The 18,442-nt window shown below is 30.1% G+C and overlaps 2 protein-coding genes across 6 annotated transcripts; both read left to right on the top strand.

Moving 5' to 3' along the window:
• The first annotated feature begins 1,680 nt into the window (after positions 1–1,680).
• On the top strand, positions 1,681–9,150 carry LOC111030727 (REST corepressor 2-like). Of its 5 annotated transcripts, none has more exons than XM_022310388.1 (11): positions 1,681–1,912; positions 2,180–2,340; positions 2,732–2,794; positions 2,857–2,931; positions 3,016–3,230; positions 3,295–3,471; positions 4,708–4,823; positions 4,943–5,147; positions 5,214–5,352; positions 7,213–7,397; positions 8,622–9,150. In XM_022310388.1, exons 2-11 carry the CDS (start codon positions 2,241–2,243, stop codon positions 8,754–8,756), a joined length of 1,410 nt encoding a protein of 469 aa, XP_022166080.1. In that variant the 5' UTR covers positions 1,681–1,912; positions 2,180–2,240; the 3' UTR covers positions 8,757–9,150. The 5 variants fall into 5 exon arrangements, 4 of the variants coding, with proteins under 4 accessions (XP_022166080.1, XP_022166082.1, XP_022166078.1 ...); XR_002604127.1 differs by lacking the exon at positions 1,681–1,912 and adding an exon at positions 7,980–8,087 and having other exon boundaries at positions 1,996–2,340; positions 8,622–8,733; XM_022310386.1 differs by lacking the exon at positions 1,681–1,912 and having other exon boundaries at positions 1,997–2,340.
• Positions 9,151–11,923: 2,773 nt separating this feature from the next.
• LOC111030726 (NADH-quinone oxidoreductase subunit B 2-like) lies at positions 11,924–14,253 on the top strand. The gene is made up of 6 exons (XM_022310385.1): positions 11,924–12,104; positions 12,403–12,534; positions 12,610–12,707; positions 12,779–12,970; positions 13,027–13,150; positions 14,003–14,253. Exons 1-6 carry the CDS (start codon positions 12,092–12,094, stop codon positions 14,098–14,100), a joined length of 657 nt encoding a protein of 218 aa, XP_022166077.1. The 5' UTR covers positions 11,924–12,091; the 3' UTR covers positions 14,101–14,253.
• Positions 14,254–18,442: the final 4,189 nt, after the last annotated feature.

The raw sequence follows: 18,442 nt of genomic DNA, 5'->3' as shown, positions 1-18,442 counted from the left end.
CTATTATATAATATTATACCATGCCAATTTAAATTTATATTTTGTATAAACTATTTTACTTGAGACATATTTTAATTTTGTATTGTTTTTCAAATGGGTTGTAATAACTATAAAGTGTAAAATGTGTAGCATAAAAATACTATCTTAAACCTGTAGCTAAATTGATCAATTTAATTATGTTGTAGAGGTTAGACAGTATAGCGATTGTACGGCGGGGAGCGGGGGGAGGAACAGGGACATTTGCCTCACCAACCCTTCCAAAGAAGTTTTTTAAGTATAGACGTTTAGTTCATGTTTAATTATTTTTTGCTTTAGGATTGTTAATGGTTTTAAACTGATGTAGCCAATTAAGTATTTAATTAATAATTAGTCTCTTTTATGGGCACAGCTCTTTTGAAAACGTATAATATACGTCAAAGGAATTAAAGTGCCATACAAAGTACATTATAATTAAATAATCAATTATACAATCAATTGTGTCTCATTATAACACCAATTATATAATGTATTTGTTACACATAACTTTCATTATCTTGAAACATTTTTTTCAGGGGTAGTAGCGTCCACGATCCTTAAAAATTATGTCTTAATAGACTATACTCCTTAAGAAAACGTATCGGGCGCCAGTATAATAGTAAGTATACACGAGAGTACGAGACTTCTCGTACATTAATGTATATATATATATTATTATTATTATTATTAGTCTCTTCAAAACTATAAAATAAAATAATGTCATTACTGTAATGGGTGTAAACACTGTAAACACACGGCATTGGTTCGAAAAGTCGTTGGGCGGAATGCGTGAGAGACCGACCGCCACCGCCGACGGATGAGAAACGGTGAATTCCGAGCGAGTGCGTCGCGTCTGGAAATCGTTAAAAAAGAAGCGATAGCGATAAAACCGCAATCACGTTCATCAATTTTTTTTTTGAAAAACCGAATTCAAAACGTATTCGTTTAATATCATCTCATAATACCTTAATTATATTATTTATTAGTGCATACGCCGACATATTACTGTCATAACCGCTACAGACACGACAGTTTATAAATTCTATATTATTGTGTGTATTTGTAATTGATTTACGATATTGTCGTCGTCGTCACAGTATTACAATGTCATTAGTATTTACTATATAATATTATAATCATCAGTAATGATCACAATATTATAATAATTATCAACTATTGTATAAACGGTATTCGGTCGACACGTCCCGCCCGGGCCGTTGTTAAATTGATACGAAGACGATCCATTATTTATGCGCTTGGTTCGTATAAATCACCTGAATAGTAAATTTACTTATTAACACCATTTACATATTATAGTGCACACATTCGTAGGAAGATTGCAACGAGCCCGATGTGAGGTGGTGGTAACTACAGACAGCAGACCACTACTGTAGTACTGTGGTAGTGGTGGTTACTGGGTCTGGGCGGCGGAGGCTACGCATTATAATAGTGTTATACACTCATATAGTCATATACATAATAATGTGTATATGACGATAATAATAATAATAATAATATTAGGTACATTATTCAAAACCAGCAAGGTTTATTAAACCCTCCCAGGGAGACGCCATGTTTTTCGACAGTGTGGCCACTACAACAGACGACGCATTACCGGGCGTTGCCGCCGCGCCGCCTTAGCTGGTGTCTCTCGCGTTATTATTATATTCGGGTTCGGCGTCATAACAGGTATATAATATTATACTGTCTATATGGGAAACGAACGATCGTTTTTGTTCCAAGTTTTTCCTTTTTTTTTTTGAATATCTAGTATTTTTGAAACCAGCGATTTTATTTTAATCTTGGTTCCGGACGACCACAACGGCGGAGAATCCAAACTTTTTGAATTCTGAAGGCAGTCACGATTCACGAGACGGCGGGTAATAGTAATGCACAAGTGAGTCCGAAATCCGAATATATATGTTGAGGTGGACAATACGTAGAAGAGAAAAAAAGAAATAAAACGAATTCAAATACCGCCCATGGAGGAGAAAAACGTGTCATTTTCTAAATCCCATATTTTATAATACGACGATGCGTTTGTTCACTAGCAAAATTTTATATTTTTACTTAATATTCAATTTCCCAGTAATTTAACAAATTAACTGGCTGCAAGTAATTATCCCTTACGTTTAGTTTTGCCAATGTTTTGTATGTTGCACAGCTCGAATTGCCAATTTTGGGTTCACTCGCTGTAGTATGCGTTAGTAATTTTCAAAGGAACTATGGCTAACGATAATTTGGAAGATTTGAAAAACGGCAAACGACCAGCAACGTCTGCAAATGCTGAAATAATGGACATCGACGATCTCATACAAGAAAATGGTAAGCATTGTATACAGATATCCGAAAACATTTAAATGGTCAGGTGAATATTTTGTAAGAAATTGATGAAAAGCGTTTTGAAAATTTCTCACTAGTTAGAAATTTTTTTTCGATTTTCCATGGTCAGTAAAACTTAAATGCTTTTATTGATCTCATAAAAAAGCCCATGCATTTAGCCAATTTTCATACAAGTATAACATACTTATTGACCTACTCGTAAATTTGTTATTATGTGCACTTTGTTTCCTGTCAAGGTTTTTTATGAAAAGGTCAAGATCCACCACTACATATTATTTAAGTCCTGCTTCATGCCTTTATAGTTTATATATTTATTTTGTTTTTAATAGTTATTGTATTTAAAAATGTTTTAATTACTATTATTTTTTATTAGCTGAAAAAATCAGAGTGGGACGTGATTACCAGGCTGTCATTCCAAAGCTATTGGTACTCCCAAGTATGTTTTGTCATGAATCTTATCTATAAGAATTGTCTATTTAATGATTTTATTGCTTACAGAAAATAGACGCGAACGACTGAACAAAAAAGCACTATTAGTTTGGTCTCCAACCGATAATATTTCAGAAATTAAATGTATTAACTTTATTTAACTATTTAACTTTTGAATTTTAGTTTTTAGATAACATTTATATTTTTTTCATATTTTTTTTTTTATAGTAAATGAATACATATTATTATCAAAAGATAAATATGGTTACAACAGTGAACAGGCATTGGGCATGCTATACTGGCATCACCACGACATGGACAAAGCTCTTAGTGATCTATCAAATTTTGCACCTCTACCAGACGATTGGTCGACCGATGATAAGGTTACTTTTGAATCAGCATTTAATAGCATTGGGAAGAATTTCTTACGCATCAAACAAATGGTAATTTAAATCTAATTAAAACGTATCATATAAATGTCTACATGTTACTTAATTGTCCTTTTAGATGCCTGATAAACCAATAGCATCATTAGTCAAATATTACTATCTTTGGAAAAATAAGAGAAAGAAGAGCAGTGTTATAGACCGACAAGCTAAAAAATTAGCAAATGTCCGTGCAAATGAAAATCAAAACGGAAGTAGAGAAGGGTCCAGTTCGGCAGAGTCTGAGCCTGATGACAAGGTAAAGAAAAACATAATTTTTAATCTACAAAGACCATACCATACTATGCAATTGTAAACATGTATTTGTAGGATGAGACACTATACTAAAAAAAATACCTTATCATGTTACTATTGAACTGAATACAACATAAAATAAAAATAAGTAAGTGATTCATTGCAGTATACATATTTTATTGGTATAGGGTAAACAATTATTATATACAAAATAAAATATCTTCAGTCTGATAATTTAGACTATTTATTACTATTGTAATATTTCATTGTTATGTTAAACATGTGAAACATGTGTAAATCAGATATTTAATTTAATAAAAGTAAAAAAAAAAACTTTTGACTGGACATTGTAGAATGTCCTTATCAAAACCTTTACTTCAGTCTCGCACAACTCACAATGTCAAGATAATGTATATAGTATAACATTGACGTGTAGGCATGGTGTATAAAATAACAAATTGGTATAGTTATTTTATTTCTTATAATTTATGACATGAAAATATTTTAGTTATGTAAATATATAAAAAGTAAGCATGCTTTATGAGGTATATGGGAAACACTTATGAATTCTGGAAAGTAACTGCTGTAGTATTTTAATCTAGTGTTGCAAACCAAAACAATTTTTACTTTTTCATCAGGATGCTTACTCGTTTAGTAAGTTGACTGAACTGGACTTAACATCTTAACATATGGCAAGATGTGGTGGATGGGTGTCAATCATTGGACATATTATGCCAATAGTAAAATTAATAATGTCAAGATGTATCAAATAATTAATATTAAAGACATTTATAGAAGAATTGTCCGGATGGGAAACCATATTTTGATTTGTGACCATCTTTAGTCATTCCGATAAACAAAGTCCAGTCATATATTTTATTCATAGTATGTTTTTTATAGTAAAATTCATTATATTATCAAATTGGAAGTGTAATTTATTGTTGTAAACCAATTATTTTTCAATACTTACATTTTTAAAATAAAATTCTAAATAATATTCATTAAATAGATTTTTAATTGATCAAGTAAACACATTAATGCTCATACTTGCTTTGATTTTAAAATACTGTACAACACTTGTGTAAGAAATCTTTTAGTTAAAAAAAAAGTTATTTTACTGTTATTTTAACCCAAATCCTACAGACATAATATTATAATGGTTTGTAAAGAGTAAATGTCATTTTAGCGTCCTCTGTTATTAAACATTAATTATTGACATAAAATAATTTTTTTTTTTTAGAAGGACCTTGGGGAAGGAAGTTCAAAACAGTCTTGTTCAGTTTGTGGAGTTTTTGTTACTACTCTTCATCCCACTCAAAAAGGATCAATGTGTGGCACATGTCATACACATTTTCGGTATGAATTGAAACAAATACATATACATTTATATTAATAAATATTACTTATAAATTATGATTTATTTTATGATGAATGTAAATAGTATTTTAATAATTACATTTGTTTTACACAATCAGGAGGACTAATGGTGGTATTAGACCAACATTAGGTCCACCACGTCCAAACAATCGCCATTTGAATGTTGCTCGTAATAAGCGTTTACCACCACGAGGCATGTATGTTAATCATGATGATCTTCAATCTATTGCTTCTGGATCCAATGGTCAAGGAGACACTGTTTTATCGGCCATGGAAGATGAGGTTGTATCATTAAAATGCAAAGTATGTGTTGCATTACTCAATTTTTATATATTTTTTTTTTTCGAATTGTGAATTTTAATGACTCAGATACAGTCTAACAAACAAGAAATTGGACATGTGCATAAGAAGCTTAAACTAGATGTTACTGAACTTAGAAACATTGAACCCACTACGACTCGCATTATTTCTCGTTGGAGCAATGAAGAAGTTATGCTTGCTATTCAAGGTAAAGTGAAGAAATCTATAATCTCACCAAACATCGTATTAAGAATTCTTATCAACACAAACAGGATAATCACTTGTGCTTAAAAATGTTCAGATTGTCATGCGCTACAATTTGAGCTTAAAAATCTTGTCATCTAATCTAACAATATGGTCATCATTCACAATCATTTGATCAATGGTTATGATTAGAGTTTGGGACTTACAGCACTTAAAAACACAATAATAAGCAATAAAATATGCATTTAATGTATTTATTATTATTTATTATTTTATTAATAATAATTAATTACGATTAGTGTACTTAATATAGAAAATTTAAAAAAAAATCAACTTTATTCGTCAACTATATACCTAATGATGGAAAAATTAAAAATTAAATTTTTCATTTAAATCAATAAATAAACAATTGTACATTTACCGGGAATACCTTAAGTTTCAAAGAACGTTTAATAAGCACAATATATTAAAATTATCGTATCGCAACATATTATATAATATGTAACGATACGGGCAATCAGGCAATCATAATATTTTCAAATCACAAAAATTATAAGGAGTTGTGAGTTGCATGTAGCAAATAGGTATATTAGACTGCGAGTAAGCTTCATTACTATTTTCTTTTTTAGATCGTGTGAAATTTGTAAAGTTAAAATTTCGAAAAATGTTCCAAAATATGCACATTCAAATTTTAAATTTGGTATAACGGCATTGAGAAATGAATTTATTTCGCACTTTGCTACATTTTACAATAATTAAAAAAGTATGCAAATGTTAAAAGTCCCAAACCTTGGTTATGATGATATACCATCTGTACATAATCTATTATCAGTCTTAATAAAAAAGACTGGTGTTTAAACTTCTGACCTTAATTGTTACCATTCAAATATTTTGTTTTTTAGTTGTAATAAGGTGTTGTAGATTTTATAGTTTTTGAATCGGTATCATCAAAGGGCTTTTTTTCACTCAAATTTCTGACTTATCTAGCTTGTCCTCCACATAACTATGGTTCTATTTCATATAACTTATCTAGCCTATAGTATTCTATAGTCCATTGAATAGATGGATTGATTTTAATTTGAGAGATTTCCAAAAACTTTACAATGGTTCAACCAACGCAGCTTCTTTCTTTTCTCTTATTTACTTCTAAATTTCTCAATGTTTTACTCGCTCCATTGTGCTTTATGTTGTTCTAGGTATACTACAAATTAAGGCTCTAATCATCACCTTGAATATTTAATTTGATTTTATAAGTTTTAGATTATTGTTTATTTTATTTGTTAAAAAATATTCTGCAATTCTTTAATTGGTTATCAAGTTAAGGATTTCATTGAATTTTTGCTTATATAGTAAATATTATCATCATGAATACGGGATTAATAATTCTCAATTACTCAAGTGATTATTTGTGATTATTTGCGTTCAATAAAATTTGGATTTATTTATTGAATACTTATCAAATATCTTAATTCCTTAGTTTTTTTTGTAGTACCTTCATCTTAATAATAGCTAACAAATATTGCACTAACGGTAAGTTTTTTCCACTGTAGACATTGAAACATACCATTACCGTGTCTATGTCCTGACTAGTAATTACGTCTGGGATCTGTAGGGAAACACACCTTATAATCTCAACACATTGCATTTTAATTTGTGAAATATTGTTTGGAATTATTTAAAATGAAATATTAGCTTATTATAATGGGTTACAATATATATTAGACATAAGTTTCTTTATGAATTCTGTTTTTATAAATTAAACTATACCAACTACTTTTCAAGATTTTATAAGATACAATGAAATAACTTTTATGTATAACTATAATGTGGACAGTTATTTTTATAATTTTATTGAAATCTTTAGGAATGCGCAAATATGGAAAAGATTTCAAAGCCATTGCTGAAACGATGGGAACAAAAACTCAAAACCATTTGAAATCATTTTATTCTCATTATCGTAAGCGTTATAAACTAGACTCAATAGTTAAAAACTTTGATGCTGAACAAAGTACAATGATCATTGAGCTTAGTGATGACGATGATGAACCGGTTAGTTTAAATATTAATTATTTTAGTTTTTAGGAATATAAAATAAATGATTTGAATTTCACTATATGCTCTCCTTTACAAAAGTCTAGCAATTGAACAACAATTTTTGATAAAAATAGGTGTTTATATTTGTTCACAGTTTATTTTAACTATTGGGAATCCGAATATTTTGTGTAGCATAAAAATAGTTTGATGTCCAATAAAACTGGAATTAGACCAATAGCTTAATTCTCTTCAAAAAACATAAATAATGCTTTTTTAAATTGTAATAAGTTATTTATAATAATAGTTGAGTTTGTAACTCAAGTTGATTTCCATGTTGCATGGCTCATAGGGTGTGGGTTGCTTGTCTTTTCCAGTTTGTTGGTTAACTTGAATTTTGAGAATCGACCTTGATCTATATCTATATTCAGTCTCATAAAGGTAACCAGATGGCTGGCTTCTGCGCACAGCTGTGCTGTGGGAATGGGTGTGGCTAACATGTCATATTGAATTCCGCGCTCTTGGGAGTATTACTTAATTATTCCAAAAACCACCTACTTGCATTTTGCTAAGATGAACAACAAAAATCAATTTTTTCAGCTTTAGCCGGTAGTCTGAAACTAAAGCTGACGACGAAAGTCAACAAAAATCAATTTAATCAAGGGGTATGGTCTGAACTATCTGGAAGAAAATCAGTCAACACCTGAGGTTACTCTTATATGAGACAGAATATATTATAGTAGTGAGGAGGATGTCAGCAATATTTGTTTTCTCTCATGTGAAATGTAAAGAAAACACTTTCACCTAAAATCGTTTTTTTATGTTTTCTGAGTAACTTTCGAATAAAATCACCTATTGCTAAAATTATAGAGGGTAATATTTTTGTGTGTATGACATTGGTTTTATTTTTATTATTAGTTAACTTAAAAAAAACTTGGAAATTTAAATGATGGCGTTGAAATTGTTTTGAGGCGGTATTTAGACAAGTTGCTACGTTGTTCCCTCAAAAATATTATATTTTAAGATTAAAGATTACTCAAAAACATAAAAAAAATGATTCTAGGTAAATGCGTTTTGTCCATGTTTGGCGTTGGCCCAATAGAGAAAACAAATGGTGCCCTGACATCCTCTTATGATTAACGACATTTTTATATAAATTAAGAATAATTAATCCTATCAACATTTCTTAATATTTTGTCAATATTATTTTTATTATTAACATCTGCTTAATTTTTTTCTCAGGTCATCAGAAAAGATGAGCCTTCATCTACAATAACAAGGCAGAGTACACCATCGACTTTGGCTTCCGGAACTCGGCTTATTAGTAACCTTACATTGAACTCTAAAGCACATCAAACGGCTGCTGCTGCAAAGTGATACTCATTTGATCATGATGTATTGGCTTCTATTATTTCTCACTGCCTTTTATTTCCCATATTATTTACCCTACTTATCCAATAAATAATATCAAATGCATTACAACCATTATATTATATTATTTTAAATAATTTTAAATTAACGGATTTATTTTATAACCAAATTTTACCCTGTAATTGGAATTTTTTGTAAGTATTTAAAAAATATTGATAGTCAACAAAAATTATTTTGTTAGATTTTATTTTTTCATAAATTTTTTTAAACTAATAAATTACGATTTTGTGTTAAATTTGTATGTTAAAAATTAGTATTTTTAATATCTAAGGTTAAGTAAAATTGTACAGTTTAATTGTAAATATTGAAACAATTAAAGATTAATATTGTTGATGTATAATTTTAGTTTTTCTGAGTAAGTAAATACGCAGTAAAAATAATAATATAAAAAAAAAAATATGATTGTTAAAAAATGAAATGAACAAATAAAATGATTCAAATATTAATGGTATGTATTGATAACTAAAGTATAAAAATATATTCTTGTATTCAGACGGAAACAGTATTTTTACAAAACCACGAAAATTGTAATTAAACATTGTGAAAACTGCTTGTTTAAATTGTCCTTGCGTATAATATTGTGATTACTGATTAGTGATAACTAATATATGGTTTAGGTATTGATTAATCCTCATAAAGTTATTTTCATTTTGTTGGCTGTGTTATAATTATATTTTTGATGCTCCATAGGTGTAAATAGCCCAATTTTGTTTTTGGGTGGAACTCAAGTAGTCAAGTACCTAAGTAGTTACCCATAATATTGATAAAAAAAACGTGTCACCCTCACTACCCTAACTTATAGTTATCGACTTATCATTAAATTTATGTAACATTATTATATTCATTATGTAAAGCAAATGGAGTAGTTGACAAACTAATTATTTCTGTGGTAAAATATTACATGGCTAGTTCATAGCTTTTATCACATTTTCTATAGGAAAAAACAACTATTCTTATTGTCTGTTATTTCACTGAAATACTGTACCATAAAAACAACATTTTAAGTAACTTTTATTTGGGTTTAATTTCATAATCATTGGTGAATTCCAATTTTTTTAGTTTTGATTTTACTTGGGCCCCAGGTTGACGCACTTGAAAAATCCCAAGTTTTCTCAAGTACAACAATTTATAAATATATTTTGAACTTTTCTTTGACTATAACATATTATTAATTAAATTAAATAAGGTACATAGTACATACAGTGTAGACGTGTAGTGTACATTACGAATGAATACGTAGGAGCAACAACAAGAAATCTCCAATTAATAAAAGTTTTCAAAAAAAAAAAACAAATAATCGAAAATTTCTTATGCCTATACATAATTCAACACAAATCAAAATATTTTAAACATTTTATAGAATATAGGAAATTCTTACACAAATATTTAGTGAAAATTTCATGTATCTACGGTTATTTTTGTTCGAGTTACATTAAAAACCAAAATCGATTTTTTCGAAAACTGGTTTTGTGTAAAAATTACCGTTTTTCCCTATTTTTTTGTTGTTTTTTCCATTGCTTTTGAAAACTGTTGGGAATTTTAAATTTCCCCCCGGATGAACTAACTACTATCACTTTCCTACCAGAAAAGTTGCTGTTCATGAAAATCGATACTCTTACTCCAAGAAATCACGAGGACAGACGAAAAAACACAATATCATTGTAAAATCAATACATGTATCGTCCAGAATCTAAAAACAATCAATATTTGGTTTTTGTGGTAGTTACAGGACACAGCATGGCCATCGTCAGGATTTGCAAGGCTCAAGGCAGAGTAAAATTGAAGGACCCTTAAATATCATTATCGTCAGTTGCATATAGGTAAATACCTACTATATAATAAGTATTATAAAGAAGAGGCAGACCGCAGGGGCGCAATTATATTTAAACCAACTACTAGAGTGTAACAATAATATGAATAAGTATATAAATGAATAACATAAGTCATAACACATAATAAAATACATAACTTAAGAGGATGCTACCCACCCGTTTGTTGTCTCCGTCTTCCCAACTTACGACAAGACAAATTTTCGTTCTCTAGTTTGAATAGTGTGCCGTTAGTTTTGATATTAGAATTGACCTATGATCAAAGATTTAGGTAAGAACATTACCTATGGTTAAGAGTTAGCGGATTTTCGATATTTTCAAGTGAGATACGAGTATGTGAAATAACACAAATCAAAAATGCTCATATCTCGCTTGAAAATTAAAATATCCAAAAATCCGCCGACGCTCAAGCATAGATAATGTTCTTAACTATAACTTTAATAATATGTCAATTCACTCTAATGTCCCAGATTATATTTTTATACAATCTGTGCTAACTGCTAATATCGAGACTAACAGCACACTATTGGACACACACTAGTGAACGCAAATGTTCTATGTCGTACGTGTGTGAGGAGACAACTAAATGCATGGGTAGCGTCCTTACAATATGTCAATTTTATCAATATCAGCTCTGAAAATTGAATTTCAAATTTCAATCATTAATTCGTTTAAATTTCGATACATTCATTTGAATGTAAACGTATGCTAATATAGGTAGGTAGGCAAAAGCAGCAGTAGGTAGTAAAAATAAAATTACTTCAATTTAAAATTTAGAACATAAATATTACATTTTTTTCCTGCTCATCAACTCGATTTTTTTGTGTCTATATAAAACCGAGGCCTGTCCAACTGTGTTGAATGTGTGAGGTCCCGTTCGCCCTGCCCCAGGGACGGCCCTGTGTCAAAGGTTAATTAACCTAGACCTATTGCCTTAGTTAATAAGTCTATGGTAATTAATGGCAAACTGCCGCCTACTAACTGCCTAGATGCCCTGTAGATCTTCCATCGTCTCTTAGATCCCCGATGTATATTGGCTTCCGTGTTAAATAGATCGCGATATCACATGCAATTTCCAACCCCCGGTAACAACTTGATTCCTCATGATCTCTAGTGCCAGCAAGAGCCAAGATGTCTAGATCTCCATTATTTAAATCTATATTTTATAGCTGATTCGTCGTTGACCGGCAGGGTAGGTACCTACAGAAAGTGATTGCCAGAAGGATCGCGTATTCACGTCAGCTGTTTAGGTTTAACCGTTATCAGACGAGAGTACGAGACCAAACAATTGATAACACAGAATTTCTGTATCTGAGGTCGTTTTTCGTTTTACTCTTAAGTTCGTGTAAAGTCCGGTTACTTTACCGTTAAGTGCTGAGGTAGGTTGTAAATTGAATTCACTGTCTGTTTCTTTGTATTCAAAAGTACAATTTGTTGGTTTCACTGAAAAAAATGAAGATGATCGGTGAGTTAATAATAATATTATTATGTCAATGTATGTATGGTGTGATATGGTGCAATTTAATTGAGTTGTCTGGAAGTATGACTTGTAACCCCTAGTTAAAACTACTTAAATATTATGTTTTTTTATTTTTTCAATATTTTATAATCAGAAAATATTAAAATATGTGTCATAAGTCAAATCTTTTTTGTTTTTCTATATAATTATTATTCTATTAAGAATTGTCACACTGCATAGAAATTAACTCTAATAATAATATTTAAATTTAACTATGGATGCTATATTTGGATTAATAATTTAGGTCGCCCAAGTCAAATCCTGTCGGCCTCCAAGAACATCAGTTGTCTATTGAAGAATCCTGCAGTCACCCAAATTTGTCTTAGAAATGAATCTACCAAAATTCAACCGGCGTCTCAAGATACAAATGTAGAAGGTTTGTTATCAATTTTATTATTATTGTATCATTTTTTCATAGTTTACAATAACATTTTTTTTCAATTGTTAACAGAAAAACCATTTCGTCCATATTCGCCGTTTCAAAAGACAAACAATATGGCCGAATATGCTGTTGCTCGTTTGGACGATGTCTTGAACTGGGGCCGTAAGGTATTTAAACAATAAACATTTTTTTTTGTCATATTTTGATCTTACTATTTATTGAACGATTTGGTTTTCAGCACTCTCTCTGGCCTTTGACTTTTGGATTGGCATGTTGTGCTGTTGAAATGATGCACATAGCTGCTCCTCGATACGATATGGATCGATATGGTGTTGTATTTCGTGCATCACCTCGTCAGGCTGATCTTATTATAGTCGCAGGAACACTGACAAACAAAATGGCACCAGCATTGAGAAGAGTTTACGATCAAGTAAGTTAGGCAATTTTTCATTATTTCATTGGTTATTTATGTATATATTTTCATAGATGCCCGATCCAAAATGGGTTATTTCAATGGGAAGCTGTGCAAATGGTGGTGGTTACTATCATTATTCATACTCAGTTGTGAGAGGATGCGATAGGGTCATTCCAGTTGACATTTATGTACCGGGTAAGTGTTGCTTGTTGTGTAGTTATGTCCAAATATTTAATTCAATCCACAGGCCAAACAGTGTGAACCTTAGCGTATGGTTAAATATAGATCATATTTTTTTTAAATATTTACAGCAATAGTTATTTAGAGTATGCTACACCTGTATGTGTGCCGTCATAAAAATATAAAACAGCAAAAACTATTTTTCACGGGTAAGAACCACTCAGGCTGTAGACCAAGCCAAGCAACCAATTTTTCACACTATATAAAGGAGAACATTTACTATACAACGTTGTTTTATTTTTTCGATATCACAAATACAAAAAAAGTTCTTATGGTTTAAAATATATTATTTTTAAGTTTTTCAAACTTAAATAATTCTTCTTTTTTTGAGTTCTGATATCAAAAACAGTGAATGTTCTTCTTTCTATAGTGTGCAAATTTGGTTGCTTAGTTTCAGTCTGACTCTTACTTGCAAAAAACAGTGTTTGTAATGTCTTACGTTCGTGAGACGCAGACAACACATGAGGTTGTAGTGAGTTCTTAAATATATAGTGTTCATGGAGAGTAAATATAAAATAATAAGTTTTGTTAAATACAATATTTTTATGATTTATGTTGTACTATTTTATATTTAACTGGAAAGTTAATGAGACACTCGCAGAGCATTATTATGTACATCATAGAATTCTCAATTTAATTACGGTTGATATTTTTTTCTTTTATAAACAAAATATTCTGGTCAACATAATTGGAATTTTGATTGAAATATACTGAGATGAAACTATTAATGTACATTCTATTGGTTTTAATATCTATTACTAAATATGTATATGTTCATGGTATTTTTAATATGTAAATGTCCTTTAGGTTGTCCTCCAACTGCTGAAGCTTTGATGTATGGTATCCTTCAGTTGCAGAAAAAAATAAAAAGAATGACACTTGCCCAGAGTTGGTATAGAAAGTAATCTGTTGTTTTTGTACATTTAAAACATAAATGGTTTCGTATATTACATATTTTATCATTTGTAAAAATAATATAACCTGTGAAACGCCTAATTCTGTTATACAATATAGATAATAGTTTAGTATTGCTAAATATAACACAGTTTTAAATTGTACATCTTTGTGTTGTTATGATTTCCTTTAATTGTTGTAAAAGCATAAATGGTATGATAATAATAAAATTGTATTTTCCTTAAATCTATTTACTGTTTCAATGTACCACGTCATACTTCCTACTGATTTGTGGTATAAAATGACAAAATGTATTATTATTTATAGTAACATTTAGATTCTAAGCTGAGCGATAAATGTATTGATTTTACAAGCAACTGAAATAGTGACTGCTAACTTTTTGCAAATGTAGAATGTTGGGTTACTAAGCATATCTTAGAATTTTAAATCATACTTTCCAAATAAATTAAAAATATAAGCTGCATAATATATGCCACTTCCTGTACTTTGTAGTGTATTATTAATGTCTGTGAAGTTGGCCCCACAACATTATCCTATAAATTCAAAAAATAAGACAATATTTTGAATATAATTGACAATATTGATTTTAGCTTTTATTTTTATAGTTAGTGGTAAATAGCTTATAATATTATAATGACATGCTTGAAAATTCTAAAAACTTGTTTGTAATTATTTGATCATCAATATATAATATACCTATATGGCTATTTATAAATAGGTAGGTATATTTGAACAATGGTCCACACTCGACAACAACTATACGATTATTTACTATGTTATAAGAAAATGATATGAACATTGTACATGGATAATCGATATAAAATAATAATTAATGACCTACCAAATATTAATATTTTATACTTACGTTACTATAAATAATAATAATTATGGACTACGGTAGTACGGTATTCATTTTACTTTGTAGTACGTGCATTATTCTTTCAAATTCAACAACCCATCATTATAGGTTGTTCAAAATTTCAAATGGTTACCATGGGCGGATAGGCCATTTTTGGCCTACTGGAAAAAGGAAACCATTGTCCAATTACCGTGGCGGGAGGGGGGCATACAAATCCTGGGAAATTCCAGGCTTCCCGGTAGCCCTAACTGTCCTTAGCGGTTACCCACTTTCAGTATCGGCCTAGTCACAGCAGGGGGCAGGGATTCCTTCCTGGGCCCTATCCGTGTTATAGTTTTCGAGGCCCCAGTTCACTAATGATACAATATAATATTCAATTATAGAAAACTGCTGAAGCATTGAGCCCTAGAAAAAAATTCCTGTCTGGGCCCTTTGTTATTCAGGCCTACACTGGCTACTTGCCCGGGTTTTATTTTTGTGTCTGTCTTACGTAGTACACGTAGGTATAAAGTAGAAAAAATCAACAGGTCTTTGATGTTTTGAGGGGGATTGCTGGTGATGTTGGTACTTCAAAAACGATTAAGACTTAAAAGTAAAAATTCTTAGTAATTTTTAAAATAGTTTGGTAAATACGCTTAACTAGTTTACGACAAAATCAAAATTGTCCATTTGCTGTAATTTAAAAATAAACTACTGTAAATCTTCACCAAATATTCAAATTAGCAATACTGCATGGACATTATATAATTTAATTAATTAATTTTAAAAAGTTTGGATTAAAGCCACATTAATTTTTTATGAGCGATTGAAGTTCGAATATTTGTGACATTGTATGTATTCAATACTTACACGTGTAATAAAAATTGATCACAATGAAATATTTAGATTCATTTTTAAACTTTTTATACCTCGAATCTATTCACACGGATATAATACGGTACGTCGGCTTATAAGTTAGATGTTAACTAATAATAGTTAAAAATATTAAATTATCAAATACTATTTTAATAAATGAGATAAATTTTTGGAAAAATTAGTTTGATTTTATATATAACTAATTACGAATAGAAAAATAAATAAATACCAACAGGCAATAACAATATAATATTAGATATTATTATAAATAAAGGCTTGAACGGTCTGTCTCCTCGGAATATTTTTCGTGCGCAAAAATGATAATATATGTCACTATTGTCATAGAATTCAAATTTAACACAATATCCATTACAGTTTACAATGATAATCCTAATGAATGATGATGTACACTTGACACCTATACTTTTATTGGAGATCGAGTTTCCTTGATTTTTTTTTCGTTTTTTAATTTGAAGATATAAAATACATCATTTTAAAATCATATATTACTCTATAATGGGTAATCCTATAATTGCGACAAATGTGTGTATTCCTTAAACGCACAGAAAACGGAAACAATATATTTGTCGACACTTGTACAACATTGACTTTAGAACATAAATAATACATAGGTGATAGTCCATACATACCATAAAATAAAATAATTGGCATTGTATTAGGTACTTCAAGTAAGATTTTTTTGTAACAAGAGGTTTTTTAATAGTTCAAATAATTGTTATTACTTATAAATAGTAATGAGACAATAATGACAAAATAGCTATAGGCCTATAGACATTAGACACCTAGTCTACAAAAAACAAATTTTGTATAAACAGAATAACCTATATGGTTACATAATATATTTAAAAATTAATGTTTGTCTGTTACTTTGTACTCTATAAAATCAGAAACTACTGGACAGTGAACTGTTTTCAATTTCAATACGTAGAAGTTAGTAGTTACGTATATCAATAGATTTCTAAAAACTGTGTACCCTATTTTCAACCCCCCATGTCATCGATATAATATGACCGATTTTAACAAAAAACCATTGAGAATATTAAATATTGAATAATTCAACAGAAACCAAAAGAAAAATATGTATAGACCGTTTATAATAGATATAATCAGTAGACAGATATTATTATTGTCAGGTTTTATTATCCAGTGCTAGAATTGGGAACATTTAGAAAGAAGTACCCTGTTTACTTATACAAAATTAGGGGACTAGCCGGGCTAAGTAAATTGAGTCCGAAGCACCATTTTTGTGGTAAACTGAGTCCTGAATTAGTTTCCAAAAAGCACATTTTCCTTCCCACTTTTACAGAGAAATTTATGTCTATCAACTATAAAAATTGTCTTGCTTCGTTGTTCACTTGTCATGAAATCCATTGTTTTAAACTACACTGTTTTTTGTAATAAATAATTTTAAGAACTGTAATTTGTAAGTTGAACATTTGAACTACAACCGGTGACTAGTTGTCATAGTCGTCGGTATAATAAATTGATGTATTATTTGACGATACGTTTTTTTGGTAATCGATAAACGGATAATATAGTGTGACAATTTTTGTGCTCATAAGGTCTTTCCAAACACTATCGGCAAATCGGTAATCGATAATCACTAATTGGTGACTATAGTCACTATATACAGTACTCATTGAGTGTAGAGACTTTTTTATTTTTTTATTTTTAAGTTATCGTCGTTTCCTAGGTGTCCCTAATGAGGGATTTCCTACCTTGTCATTAGTTCATAGTTTTTCTTTCACTCACCATAATTATTACTTATTGTACACCCCTGTATAGATTGTAATATTCAAAATAAAGTCATTTTTATAAAAAAAAAAAAAAAGTTATCGTCGTTATTTATAAATTATTTTTTCGAAAAATATTATTAGTTATTACTTGGGACTCAATTTACCTAGCACTTCAAAGTTTTCCGGACTCAATTTACCTAGCCCCCTAATATCCACCCAATTATTTGGGACTCAGTTTACCAATCCCGAAAATTAGAGTCTCCGTCACTTTTTATATCTATTGTTGTACCAAAAAAAAAAATAGTAGATGTACTCTAAAATTCTTGAAAATTAGTTGAGGTACTCAGTCCTCCCGAGCTCTCCTCAATTCGAGCACTGGCTATTGGTTAAATCTGAATAATGCACATGACAACCGGAAATTCTACAATTTTTCACCAATATTGGCACCAAATTTTGCACACATATTATTTGGGATCTCGTGGTAGCAACTCGTAACTGTTTTTGAATATAAGCCACGGTTAACAGCTATTAATGTAGAATGAAAAGTGTATTTCTAAGGACCGAGGCTTATAGGCTCAAAAGATTCTTGACCGTTTTTGACGATTCAATGGAGGTTTAGGTGTAAAAGAATATAGATTGAACCATCGAACCAGTTATTTTAGGGGGGCTTTTAATAACATTAAAATCATGACCGCATATTGGTTTATTTCTGCTTGCAATTGGCTTAAAAGTTACTTAGTACTTATTAGTTAACTGCCTTCCACAGGTGGATCCACTCGGATTCAGTTATCCCCAGAGGGGGTCTCAAAGCAATTTATTAGTTGCATTTATTGGTTAGTTTCAAATTGGCCCAATACTATT

Source organism: Myzus persicae, unplaced genomic scaffold (genome assembly GCF_001856785.1).
Source record: "Myzus persicae strain clone G006 unplaced genomic scaffold, MPER_G0061.0, whole genome shotgun sequence".
Taxonomy (NCBI): Eukaryota; Metazoa; Arthropoda; class Insecta; order Hemiptera; family Aphididae; genus Myzus; species Myzus persicae.
The sequence above is the reverse complement of the archived record's forward strand: the minus strand, read 5'-3'. Positions and strand labels throughout refer to the sequence as shown.